The sequence below is a fragment of the Mus caroli genome, unplaced genomic scaffold (genome assembly GCF_978045245.1).
Source record: "Mus caroli unplaced genomic scaffold, Mus_caroli_1 scaffold_15, whole genome shotgun sequence".
Taxonomy (NCBI): Eukaryota; Metazoa; Chordata; class Mammalia; order Rodentia; family Muridae; genus Mus; species Mus caroli.
Window position 1 is genome coordinate 56910672 of NW_028227270.1, and position 13745 is coordinate 56924416.

The 13745-nt window shown below is 44.3% G+C and overlaps 1 protein-coding gene across 5 annotated transcripts in view; it reads left to right on the forward strand.

Moving 5' to 3' along the window:
* Fancc (FA complementation group C) overlaps positions 1-13745 on the forward strand; it is a 119739-nt gene that overhangs the window by 56674 nt on the left and 49320 nt on the right. For all 5 annotated transcript variants that reach the window (XM_029468274.2, XM_029468271.2, XM_085831013.1 and 2 more), the window contains 2 exons: positions 12288-12401; positions 13653-13717. In XM_029468274.2, the coding sequence (XP_029324134.1) occupies positions 12288-12401; positions 13653-13717 (179 nt within the window). The remainder of the gene's footprint in view (positions 1-12287; positions 12402-13652; positions 13718-13745) is intronic.

The following is a 13745-nucleotide window of genomic DNA, read 5'->3' on the forward strand; positions in this document are numbered from 1 at the left end:
AGAAAAGGAGGTAGGCAGAATTCTTTGGGGTGTTTGCAAAGAGTTGAGTTTCCATGCTTTGTCATGGATTTCTCATGCATTTCGTCAGTAGAATGCAAGCTTCTAGGTCTGTCTTTCTGTGCACATTATTCTGAACAGGTTTTACTTCCTGTGCTTGTACCCGTTTGTACTGTTGCATCCAAGCTAATATGCCTTTTGATTTTGGCTTTTGAAAAATCAATTCTTATTCCCTCCTGGAACTGAGTGAGCAAGCCAGAAGTTCTGTAAGCAAAAGTAGAGACTGCAGACCTTGTTATGTTTGGAGCTGTGTTCTGCCAGCACCTGCTCTGGGTGGGCTGTGTAAACAGTGGCCATGGGGAGGCAGTACAGAGAGGCAGCCTCTACCTTGCTTACTAGCCTAACTGATTCAAGGCTCTGGATTTCTGAGTGTTTACTTCACATGAAAGAGGGCCTAAAAATACCAGGCCAGTTAGGTTTTTACTGTAGGTCATTTCATTTAAGCTGCAGTGGGACATATAAATTTTAAAAGGGGGGAAAATTGAAGTCAAGATTTTGAAGGAAAAGTCACAGAATCTGTCTGCAATAATTAGTGTTGGCCAGGGATGCCAAGCTGCAAAGAGTGACTGGAAAAATTAGTTCCACCCTTTAAGTTGGCATGCTGAGGATTTGAATAATGCACTACCAAAAGAAAATTCCATGCCAAAGTCAAGAGTGCATTCTCCTGTGAACCACTTAATGTGTCATTAGTAACTTTTTGTCATACACTTTAAAAATTTATAGGAACACATGACATCACTCTGGTTGTTTTGTCTTTTTGGTTGTTGTTTTTCAAGACAGGGTTTTTCTCTGTAGTCCTGTCTGTCCTGGAACTTACTCTGTAAACCAGGCTACCTCAAACTCAAGAGATCTGCCTTTCCCTGTCTTCCAAGTGCTAGGACTAAAGGTATGTGCCGCTACCACCTGGCCCATTTTGTCGGTTTTTGTTTGTTTATATGGAGACAAAGTCTCATATTACCCAGACTGGACTTGAGTTCGCTTTGTAGATGAGGATAACCTTGAGTTTCTGATCCCTCTGCAGTTACAGTCACACATGAGCTCACCTAGCTTTATGTAGTGCCGGGGATCCCACCTAGGGTCTCCTACATGGAGGCAAGGGCTCTGCCCACTGAGCCACATCCCTGTCTCAGTTTTAATTTTGGAAGTCCAGTAAGATGAAACCAGTGCTAGGATGTGTTAGGCTACAGAAGAGAGACAAGAAAGGGAATATTATTTGTTAGGAAGAGGGGCAGTGGGTTAAAAAGTCCTAGAGAATGGGTGAGGGCTGGAACACAGGTAGGAAACAAAGCTGAGCTATACAGAAACAGATTGAGATGGTTGCTGTGTAAAACTTCCAGGCTCTAATAGTTAACTGTTAGGGACAATAGGGCTCACTGAGTATTAGACTTAAAGGCATGGGCTGGTGTCTTGTGTCTGTTATCTCATCATTTGGGAGGCTGAAACAGAAGGATTACAGCAACTTAAAGGCCTGCCTAGGCTACATGGTGAGTTCCCTGCCATCCTGGCTTACAATATGAGACCTGCCTTGAAAAAAGAAAAGAAAAAAAGACAAAAGAAAACAAAATGAAACAAAGAATGAAAAAAAAAAATGTTTTGCCTTTCATTGCCTAGGGGCTTTCCCCATGGAAGTCCCTGAACTCAGAGGTATGGCTGCTGGGCCTCTTGAAGTAGTCATGGCCTAGGTTGTGGTGTTTGCATATGAAGTCACAAGAGAAAGCCATAGATTGAGCCAAGGGATGTTATGGAGAACACTACAAGGATCCCGTTGACTGTGCATACCCTGAACCTGTGGCAGTAGTGACAAACATGCTACCTCTAGTGTCTTGGGAAGGATGGACCTAGGGACAGACTATAAAGACCTCATCATCTCTAGTTTGGAAAATGGGAAATATTCAGTACAGGCAATAGCTAACAGCACACAGAGCACTAGGCAGAACTCACACTGTGCGTCTCCTGCTAGTTTCTAGGTGTTTGGCCTGTCTCAGAGCCATTGGATCAGTGCTGGTACTTCTCTATAGAAGCTAGTGTGCATTTTGTGTCTACTATGAGCCAGATCATGAGCCTGTGAACTACGTACTTGGTTTCTTTCCACCCTCTTGATGTTGATAGCTGATATTTTCTCTATTTCAAAGAGAAAGAAACTGTCAGGGAGGTGGCAGCACACACGTTTAATCCCAGCAATCAGGAGGCAGAGGTGGGAAGATCTCTGAGTTCAAGACCAGCATGGTCTACAAAGTGAATTCCAGGACATTGAGGGCTACATAGAGAAACTCTGTCTCTCAATGCCAACCCCATCTGCCATCTGAGAGACAGAGGCAGAGAGAGGGGGAGGTGTTTTTCTGACTCCTGCTGGAATTTTGTGCCAGATTATGGAATTTCTTTAGCTAGAGCTAGGGATCCATAGCATGACTGAAATGTTCCTCTCTGCTATCTCATGTAGGCTATTCCTCCATGTAGAGCTTGGGACGTGGGCAAGTTCTAGGGTGTTGAGTGTCGGTGCTGGGGCATTGCAGGACTGTTGGTGGTTCTTCTGGAAAGGCTAGTTCTGGCCTCAATTCATGGTCTAGGCAGGGACTTTATTATTGTCATGGTAACAACACTCAGATGATTCTGACTGAGATGTGTACACATCACAACATGAGAAAATCAGACGTACATGAATCAATTTTCACACTCAGTTCCTCTTGAGTCTCTTCATACATTCATTTCATATTTGACTGGATAGAATATGAATCATACCCTAGCAATGATCCTCCCACTGTCAGATCAGAGCACTCAATAGCAAGCCTCTGTGATGATGCAGGAGATGCAGGAGATGGAGAAAACAAAGACTGGAGGAGCAGGGTTCCCTTGATGTCAGGCCATATCCCAGCCCTGCCCAAACTGAGGCTTCAGTTACAGCAGTTACTGATAATCAGGATGTGCCATGAGCCACAAACCCTGCTGGCCTTTTACATGCACAGACCCCACTTCATTTTGTAACAATGCTATGAAGTAATTATACCATCTATATTTTGTGGAAGTAGAAAGCAGAGAGGGATGACATGGTTTAAAATATTTTAGGTTAGTAGCTAGGACTTGGCCTGCTGAACACTACAATTCTCTACTCTTTCACTTTGCCTAATTAAAGAAATAATGTATCACTGTAGTCTCAAAAAAGTTAATGCAGGTGTATCAGCCTATCCAGCTTCATAGATTTTCCCTAACGTGATCTCTGTTTCAGTGACCTACAGATATTTCTAGTCTTTTTAACCATTTATTCTATTTGTTTTCATATAACTGAAAATTATACTGATATGTGTTGTGTGACTTAGCTCTTGCAGACTGTTGTGACTCCTGCAGTTATTTCCATACTGGTCACACACATCTCCTTGCTTTATTTACCGACATGTTAGAATATCCAGATGTTAGAATATTCAGTGCTGGCTAAGTGTTTCCATGGTAGAGAGCTTACTTACTGTGTGGGAGGCTCTGGGTTCTGTCCTCAGCACCACCATCAAAACAAACAAAAAGGAGGGGTGGGTGGGAAGGGTGCATGAGGAGGAAGGAAGGAGGAGCAGTTGTAGCTACAGACTGCAGGCATGTTTAAATGCAAGCCCCTGTGTAGAGGCAGTTTCCTCCCAAGGTGATTTGGCAGTGTCTGCAGATAGTTTTCATAGTTGTAACCTGGAGGAGTTGAGCTGTACTGGCAGTTAGAGGGGAGGGATACTTAGGACTCCCTCAACCATAAAGAATTATCAGCCAAGTATCGATTGTGCTGAGAGTGGGGAAATTAGATTTGTTTAAACCTACTCACCCCTGGTACTTCTGCAGTCTTCATAAGGGGTATCCGCAATGTAGTGTGTCAACACAGACCTTCACTTAAAGGAGTATTGAATAGCAAGTTCATGTTGCTGAAAGTTAGGGCTTCAGTTTATAAGGAAAACTCAGATATACCCCCTACTCCCTGATTTGAACTATTTTCAAGACATTTCTGTGTTCCTTGGTGTAGGAGGTATAGTTCTCAGGGACCCCTGTGAGTCGTGCTTTGCGGTATGGTAAAGGTGTATCTTGGCTCATGGTTTCTATGGGTCCCTTTTCTACGTTAAGAACTCTTCCATTTAGGATGGAGGTCACTGTGGATTCTAGCAAGTTAGAAATTATTTCATGGCTTAAATCATGGATTGAAATAAAAGAAACTCTGTAATTTCAGATTTGCTCTGTTGCTATGCTCAGATATTGCTAAGTTCCTGTGGGCTTCAGGTGGAGATAGGACACTAACCCTGTGTTACTGCAGAGGCATGGTTTAGGTGAACACACTCAGACTGCAGTTAGTGCACCCTGGCTCTTTGTTAGGGATGTATTATCTCACTGAGGAGTAAGAACTCAAAACTTGAGCCTGTAGGGGCATTTCTTCCCATTCAGACAGCACTGTGAGTACACGTGTAAGGACATTTCTTCCCATTCAGAAAGCACTGTGAGTACACGTGTAAGGACATTTCTTCCCATTCAGAAAGCACTGTGAGTACACGTGTAAGGACATTTCTTCCCATTCAGAAAGCACTGTGAGTACACGTGTAAGGACATTTCTTCCCATTCAGACAGCACTGTGAGTACACATGTAAGTTGGGTCCATTTCTTTTGCTTTGGATCATGTTATCCTGGTATCAAATGTGCTCATTCATATTCTCATTCATTCTCCCTCTCCCTCTCCCTCTCCCTCTCCCTCTCCCTCTCCCTCTCCCTCTCCCTCTCCCTCTCCCTCTCCCTCTCCCTCTCCCTCTCCCTCTCCCTCTCCCTCTCCCTCTCCCTCTCCCTCTCCCTCTCCCTCTCCCTCTCCCTCTCCCTCTCCCTCTCCCTCTCCCTCTCCCTCTCCCTCTCCCTCTCCCTCTCCCTCTCCCTCTCCCTCTCCCTCTCCCTCTCCCTCTCCCTCTCCCTCTCTCTCCCTCTTTGATTGGATATTTTCTTTATTTACATTTGAAATGTTTTCTGCTTTCCAGGACTCCCCTTTGGAAACGCCCTACCCCCTACCCCTGCCTCTATGAGGGTGCTCCTCCACCCACCCACCTACTCCTGTCCTCCCACACTGGCATTCCCCTATACTGGGACATCGAACACCCTCAGGTCCAAGAGCCTCTTCTCCCACTGATGTCCAACAAGGCCATCCACTGCCACATATGTGGCCAGCACCATGGGTCACTCCATGTGTATTCTTTGGTTGGTGGTCCAGTCCCTGGGAGCTCCGGGGGGTCTGGCCTTTTGACACTGTTGCTCCCTACAAGGGGCTTCAAACCCTCTCAGCTCCTTCAGTCCCTTTTCCAACTCCTCCACTGGGGACCCCCAAGCTTAATTCAATGGTTGACTGTGAGCTTCCACTTCTGTCTTTGCCAGGTTCTGGCAGAGCCTCTCAGGAGACAGCCATTCAAGCTTCCATCAGCAAGCACTTCCTGGCATCCACAATAGCATCCAGGTTTGGTGGCTGTATATGGGATGGAGCCCCAGGTGGAGCAGTCTCTGGATGGCCTTTCCTTCAGTCTCTGCTCCTCATTGTCTCTTAAGATGCCTTTTAACTCTTAATCTAGAAGCAACACTACTGAAAACCTCTCAGTGCAACAACTTGCATAACTTGTCAAGCCTTTGGCGTCTGTCTCCCTTCTAGTTTCATCAATACTAGTGGGAGTGGCCATGGTCATGATTTGGGAACAGATGATTTCATACGATCTCAGACATTTGGGAAAGAGTGATGACTGCCCTTCCTTAGGAACTGTAGTGTTCTCATGCTGTGTATGGATAGGGGTAGAATAATTATGGCATGGGGTAGTGACTGTACCTTGTGTGTGCTTTCTGTATGTAAACCAAGTCAAGGTACCTGCCTAGTCATTGAGTTTTTCTTTTCCCTCAGCACATGTCCTGCTGTACTTCTTGCTTTGTTTTAGGAAAGTTGTGATGTTCTACTACCAACCCTATGTCAGGCTGTCACTGATAACTTCAGTTTATACCCAGACAGTACACAACTTGATGACACTGAAGTCTTCTTGCCAAAACCTTTTGTGTGTTCCCATTTATGCAAACGTCTAACACATTTTAAAAATATTTTTAAGATTTATTTTAATGTGTCTGAGTGTTTTGCTTGAATCTGTGTCTCTGTGACACTTGTGTGCCTAGTGCTGTCATGTCAGAAGGTGGTGTTGGATCCCCTGGAACTGAATTATAGAGCATTGTGAGTTGCCATCTGGGTGCTAGGAACCAAACTTCTGGAAGAGCAGCCAGTGCTCTGAACCTGAGTCATCTCTCTAGCTCCTGACATCCATTTTTAAAAGTTGTGCAACACACCTCCTTCCTGGGCTTTGTAGTGTGTGCTGCTGTATTTTTACTTGCGAGGAGGAGGAGGCGGCAGCATTTCTTTATTTTCTCTTCTGGGGTAAATGTAGGTGAAGCTTATACATTAGTTTTATGCTTGGATCATCTGTGTAAACTTGGGGAGGTATCAGGAAGACATGGTAATTTATGATGTTGTCAAGAACAGAAGCCCAATTTTCAACCTCATATCCAGGGTTGAAAACTAAAAATTACTTGCAGGTGATTCAGCTAATTTATCAATATCAGTGATAGCCAAATAAAAGTTCTGGTTATGATATTATAATGTCATAAATTTTTTAGACAAATATGCAAAAATACAAAAGAGGAAGTGGCTAATTTAGCTTTGGGGCACAGGGATTTCATCTGCTTAGTGTTCAGACAGCTCCACCTCTGGAAGTCACTCTAGACTAACAGATTGGATACTTCTAGAAGGACTCAAGAAAGGGGAGGTCAAACATTTTAATGTATCTGAGAGGTACACTGGGGAGACAAAGTCATTCAGTTGCACAAACCATGAAAATTAGCTTCAAAATGTGAAGATCAGCTTCTTAACTGATTTAAATTCAACTGAGCTTGCCTTGGAATTTTCCAGGACTCTTCCTACAGTGGTAATGTTTGTTGCTGCTTACGCTGTCCCTTCTGGGTGTCCTAAGACTCTAGAAGGCCCCAGGTTACCATGGGCTGTAAAATGACATGTTATCTGTGGGATAAAGCCCATAGCAGTATGAGGCTCTGGCAAGGTTACCAAATTGAGCCATTCTCTTTGAAGTACATACCAGTGTCATGCTTTTAGTTTTGAGGGTATATTATGACTTGAAAAGAAAGCAAGTTGTGAAAAAACAGAATTTCTCTTGTTCTTTGTAAAAAGGTGAAAAGGAAACCTGTAAGAGTTATAAGAGAGTTTTCCTTTCTGTTGAATTTGAATCAAGTGTGAGGATAGCTTGCAGTTACTCCAGGGAAGGTAAGAGATGGTAAGACAACCTCTCTTTCCCAAGCCTGTGGTACCAATTGGACTGGAATGTGTGTTGAAAACAGCATTGCAGGCCCCTAGATAGAGGTGCCAACAGGACCCCATGAGGCTCTGGGAGAGCAGAACAGAAATCTCAGAGAAAGATGGGTTTTGAAAGATAAGGGTACGTTTGGCAGCTAGAGACAGGCAGGAGATGTTGGCTTCCTTGGAAGAAAAAAAAAAACTTGCTAGAGCCAGATGAATAGGTTAGAAACTTAAGTTTAGCCAGGTGTGATGCTTAGGAACCTGTGAGGGCAGCAGCCATGGTGCCTGGTCATTATAACTTGTTTGGTGTCAGTTCTGCCTCTTGCTCAGGAGTGTTAGCCCTGCTTTACCCAGGCCCACATCATTCATGCACACCTCCTGCTTCCCTAGCTGCCTTGAGACGGCTCAGATGCTATCGTTCTGAAGTGCTTAGAAAACTGAGTTAGGGTCATCCTTCCTTCTGTTTCCAGACACTGATGGACCATCTTACCTCTTACAGTGCTTAAGTTCCCGTCTCTGCTGTCTATCACAGTCAAGTGTGTGTGTGTGTGTGTGTGTGTATGTGTGTGTTGTTTCTCATCCTACCAGCTTCTGTGGAATACATACTACTCTCAGTGAGCTTGTTGAATGAATGAATAAAAGGTCCTAGTTTTCAAACAGATTTTTTGTTTGTTTGTTTATTTAAAAACATGAATAAAGAGAGATAATCAACAAAGAGTACAGTGGTGGATATTCTAAAAAATTTTAATGATCAAACAAAGAAACTGTTTAAAAAAGCATAAAATAAATGCTTTGTCTTGGTCCAGGAATATCCACCTCAGCTTGGCTCTACTAGTTCTTCGTCCGAGCAAGCCCCACCCACGGCCCCTCTTTCTACCTTGGCCATGCTTGTTGTGATCCTCCTCAGTTCCCTCAGGAGCACACGCAGCCCTGACAACAGCAGCAGGGGAGGGAGGAACCAGAACATCTGAAAACAAGAGGGGAGGTTTGCCCAGTTGAGCCAAAATGCCTGAGAGAGCTCACCTTCCTAGACAAAGTCTTTCCAGTGCTCTTCATGAATCAACATGGGACTTAAAAATCCTTTTCCGGAGAGCCAGCTCAGAGGTTAAGGCCATTTGCAGAGGACCCAGGTTTGATTCCCAGCATCCATATGGCAGCGCACAACCTTTTATGTAACTCAAATTCCAAAGGATTTCATGCTCTCTTCTGGCCTTCAGGGACACAGCATGCACACTACGCACATACATCCATACAGGCAACCAATCAGGCAACATGTAAAACTAAAACAGCTCTTCTCAAAAGTCATTGTATGTGGGCTAGTGAGGGCATCAGCAGGTGAAGGCTCTTGCTGCCAGCCTTGATAATCTTGAGTTTGATCCTGGGACCCACGTGACTGCTGGAGAGAAAGGACTCTGGCAAACTGTCCTCTGAGCTCTGCATGCGTGCTGTAGCAGGTGCACATGCAAAGGGTCACACACATTTGAAGTGTTGTCATGTTAGTTTCTGTACTCCCCCCTCTGAAGGGCTTGCTGATGTGTGTGCAGTGCTTTACTGTCAGCACGTGCTTATTTGTCCATATTCTGTTTGCAGACACTGGCTTGTGTCCTTTGTTACTCCCTCATGTTACTGGATCCTCTCTGGGGGAGTCAGAGGGCTTCTAAGACCTGATCAGCTTGTTCCTCCTCTCAGTGCAGGCAACCAGTGCCTTGCTTTTCATGGCTCTGTGTTTAAAGCCCTTGCCACTAGGTGGCAGTGCGCTGAGAATCGACAGGTTCTCTGCCACTGGGATACATCCTCAACCCAGCTTAATTAATTTTGCAGTTTAAGCTTTACTTTTTATTTTATATATTTAAGTGTCTTACTTTAATGTTCACTCTAGGTGTCGCATGCATGCCCTGTACTTCTGAGGCCAGAGACAGCTTTAAGTCTCCTGGGACTGGAGTTAAAGATGGTTGTCAAATACCATGTGGGTTTTGGGAATTGAATCTGGGCCTTCTTGAAGAGTATCCAGTGGTCTTAAGTGCTGACCCTTCTTCCCAGCCCCTGAAATCTGCTTTTAAATGAGAGATTTCAGGACTAAAGCTTGCTTATTTTAAGAGCTTGTCAGTCCAGGGCAAGGCACAGTGTGCTGCTTTTGTGACCTCTGCCTGTTTAACCTAGGGCTGGACCTTTGTGCTGCTCCATAGCGGTTCATGTCAGGAAATCATAGACAAAACAGGCAGGTCTTAAACCATGTAACATGATTAAAATATATAACAGAGAGACGGCTCAGTGGATAAATGCACTTGCCATGCAGATCTGACAACTAAAATTCAATCCTACATGTAAGCCAGCTCATATGGGGAACTTGCTTCCCCCACAAACTCATACTCAGAACTGGAGGAACAGACTCCCTACACAGACTCTGACTCTCTCTCTCTCTCTCTCTCTCTCTCTCTCTCTCTCTCTCCTAGTAAAGCTCTTATTTGAACCAGAAGGCTTGTTCTCTTTCAGAGAGGTGGGACTAGGGCTCTTGGCCTTGAGGAGACTATTGTCTTTCATAGTAGAGCGACTGAGGCCATTGAGGGCCTGCACTGAGAATGTTCTGATTTGCGTCTGGGGGTTTTGTGGAGATTTGCCAGGTGGGTGGAATCCAGCCTTGGGCAGCATCTAACCTGTGTCTCTGTGTCCTTGCCTATAAGGAAGATTCAGTAAGAATACTGACATGTGTGAGGATTGGAGTGTGGGTCTGTGAAGCAGGTGCAGCAGCTCCTGCATACAAACTGCTTTCTGTATTGGTATTGGAGGGCAGGGTCTCCAGTGCTGCCTTCCCTCCCTCCGTCCCTCCCTACTAGCTTTTTCATACTAAACTCAGAACTGCTGATGTCCAAACCAAGCCTGTTTGACTGGCCTCCCCAGCCTGGTTGAGATCTGGGACGCCTCCATATGCTTTTGATACATGGCTAGATCTTCTCTGTCTACAGTACCTCAATGGCATGCATGTGGGGTCCAGCCTCAGTGTCCCTTGCTTTCTTGCTGAGGCCCTCGAATGCTTCTGTGTGGTATGAAGCTTATTTACTTTATGTTCTTAGCACAAGTTTGAACAGAAGGAAAACCAGCAGCAACATACAAGTGGTTCCAAGTAGTCAGTGCTCCTTTTAGTAAGGAGCCTTTGCAGTACAAGCTCCAAAAGCCAACTCTCACCATGGATGCTTCTGGCTTTTCTCCTTCAGCATGTTCATTTCTGTCAATAATGATGGCTGTGCCTCTGGGTTCTGGGTGAAGAGGTTGAAGTAGCTTCCTGCCACTGAGTCACTAAAGCAGCTCTATAAACTTGTCTAAGTTGAGGTCCTGGGCTGGGTCGCCTGCCTCAGGTTTCCAGCTGTGGAATTCTAACATAGCTTGGAGCTCTGTGCTCAGGGCCCTGAAGCAGGTGTTGCCCACTCTGAAAAAATGCCTCCTTTGTGCTAAAGAGCATGCCAGAGTCAATCAGAATTTCCCATTTGGGGAAGAAGCCTGTGGAATGATGGATGGGGTATATCACAGTGGCTGTCTCTGTGTTTCTAAGGTCTCTAAATCTCACAGTTGATAAAGTTTGTCATGTGCTCTTGATTATTCTTGAATATGTCAACTATTTCATGATGAAGTGGAGTCAAGTACACTGATAGATATCACAAAGACACAGGTGCCCAGTGTGAGTGCTGTATGGGGTCTGTGCCCACCATGGAGTTTAACCCAGGACTGAGTGCCTTGTCTTCTGCCCTGCTCTCAGCTGTCATGGCTGCCCATCTTTATACATTCATATATTCTGTCAGATGTTGTTTGCAGCACAACAGTAAAATGAGACTTTTTTAGTGTGATCCCTAGTGTCAGATTGGGATTTGTTTTCTTCATTGTATGCCAGGTACATCAAACGTATTTGGTAGAGATTTAACAGGAAGGCCTGGGTCTCTCTTCGTTCATTAGGATATCTTGTTCAGGAGCCAAGTCCTGGGAGTCTCAGTGTGGGGTGAGCTGTGCTTCACTCTCTGAGGAACTCTAAGAGCTTCAAGACCTTGCCTGCCAAAGCCTTCACTCACTGGGTTGATGCTGAGGGCAGCAGGGTTAAGGCTTACTCATGAGGACTGCTGTTTAGTGTGTGGTTTTAGGCACTTAGGGTTTCCTTAGGAATGCCCCCTTTCTTAACCTTTTATGCTCTTTGCGCTTGCCATCTGGGAGCTTGTATGGCAATTTTCTGCATGTAACCCTCAGCCATTCCCTGACATCCTTTCTCGTTGCGCTCATATCATTTTCTGAAAAGGACAAAATTTTTTTTTTTACTTAAAAAGTAGCTCTCCCTTTAACCTTGCCTATTGTGTCTTCATTTTTAGTTAGCAGATGTTTTCTTCAGCTAGACACTTGAAAGCACTTATATTTTCTTATTATCTAATTTTTTACATTAACCTCTTTGTACTAAACTCATGTATTCAGTGAACAGTATGAGATAATAACTTTAGGTTTTTTAGCAGTCAATTTCTAGGAACCATTTCTATGCAACCCTTCCTTTCCTTTCAGATAAGGTGGTGGTCTTTTTCAGGTTTAAATTCTTGCAGCTAGTCTGTGATAAAGAACATTTGCCGAGGCTGTAGTTTAGTGGCAAGTGTGAAGCTCTGGTGTGTGTAACTCTGTGGTCTGCACAGTTTAGAGATGGTGATGACCGGGCTCTTCTTGTGGTCAGTGTGGTTTGCCTCTCATTAGTCTTGTTCCACAATAACTTTGGTCTAAATTTTCTCTTAATGTACTCATTTTAGTGCTGGCATTTCTGCTTGATGTCTTGAGTTGAACTGGTTTTATAAGAACTATGGCACTTACAGGAGACGTTCTGGGCTTTGTCCATCTGCTTGGGAGAAGTTGACTTTTCTCTCTGTTTGTTTTCTAGGGTTTGTTATCTCATGTACTTTCCGCATTCAGATTCGATATGAAAGAAGTTTGTCTTTTTACCAAAAGTCTTGGATATGAGTCTATCGATTACTATCCTAGTTTGCTTAAAAATGTGAGTATCTAACTTTATTATTATTGGGTTTCTCACTGATTATGTGAGCAGCAAATGGGATGTTCCCCTCCTTCGGGGAGTGGTTGAACTTTTGTTTATTTTTTACCCGGGGTAAACTTGCAACTGACTGACCAACCACAAGGAAGATGTGTTGAGGTTTGTTCTGTTGCTTAGTACTGTAATGTTAAATTCTGTACCTGAAGGTCTAGGCCTATAAGTGAATTTTCACAGTTAACAGCTTTTGTTGTGCAAACCTTGTTATTGGTTAAATAAAACTGGCTACTACCAGTTACCGGAGGGATTAGAGGTGGGTGAACTTTGAGTTACCTGGTTGGGAGTGGAGAAGAGAGGAAGGGAGGAAGAATAAGGAAAAGAGGAGGAGGAGGAGGAAGTGCCATGAGAAGGGATCTACTATGAGTGCATGGCCAGGAGAAACGGCAAGTATTTGGAGAACACCTCCGGGAAGGTAGCCAGGCCAACAGTTAGAAAAGTAGATTGGGAGCAGCCCCTAGTAATTGTCAAAGCCAAGTAAAATAACCATAGTCTGAATTTCATTTGTAAACTGGTTGGGGGTTAAGTTTAAATTGGTTGTACTGCAAGATGTGAGGTACCCTCAGACTCTCACAATGCCTCCCTCACTCAGATTTCTGAGACGAGCATCTCTTAACCAATATAAACACAGCCTGGACTTCAGAGCTGTCTCATATCTAAAATAGCGCCACTGAAGGGATTCAAGATGGTCCAGTGGGTAACTGTGCTTGCCATGAAAGGACAGTGACCTGCGTGTGATCCCACAGAAAGGTGGAAGAAAGAGCCAGTTCCACAGAGCTGTCTTCTGGCTTCCATCTGGGCATGTGACATATGCACCCACACACTATACTCTTTTAAAAATGAGATCTTGGATGGTTATCAGCCATTTTGATGTTCTGGAAGTCATATACATGAAAATCTTTTTTTTTTTTAAAGGAACCTAAAAAGGAAGAAAATAAGTAAGCTCAGTATGTTTTAATTTTCTGTGGCATTGGTGTTAATTCTAGGACATTGATGACCTTTGTACCCATTGCTTTAGCAAAATCCTAGACATTTGGTGTAGAAACCCACATGGCAGCCAGTGTGATGTGACACTGCCTTCCTTTCTGAGCGTTGGGGAGGAAGTGGTGAGGGACGTGTCACTCTCAGCAAGAGGAATGGGGATGAGGTAACCAATCGTGTGGCAGTATGAGCTGACCTGCAGCTGATTTTGTTTTACAGATGGTTTTGTCATTAGTGTCTGAGCTCAGAGAGAGTCATCTTAATGGATTGAACACTCAAAGTCGGTAGGTGTTAAACCAAACATCCCTCTGC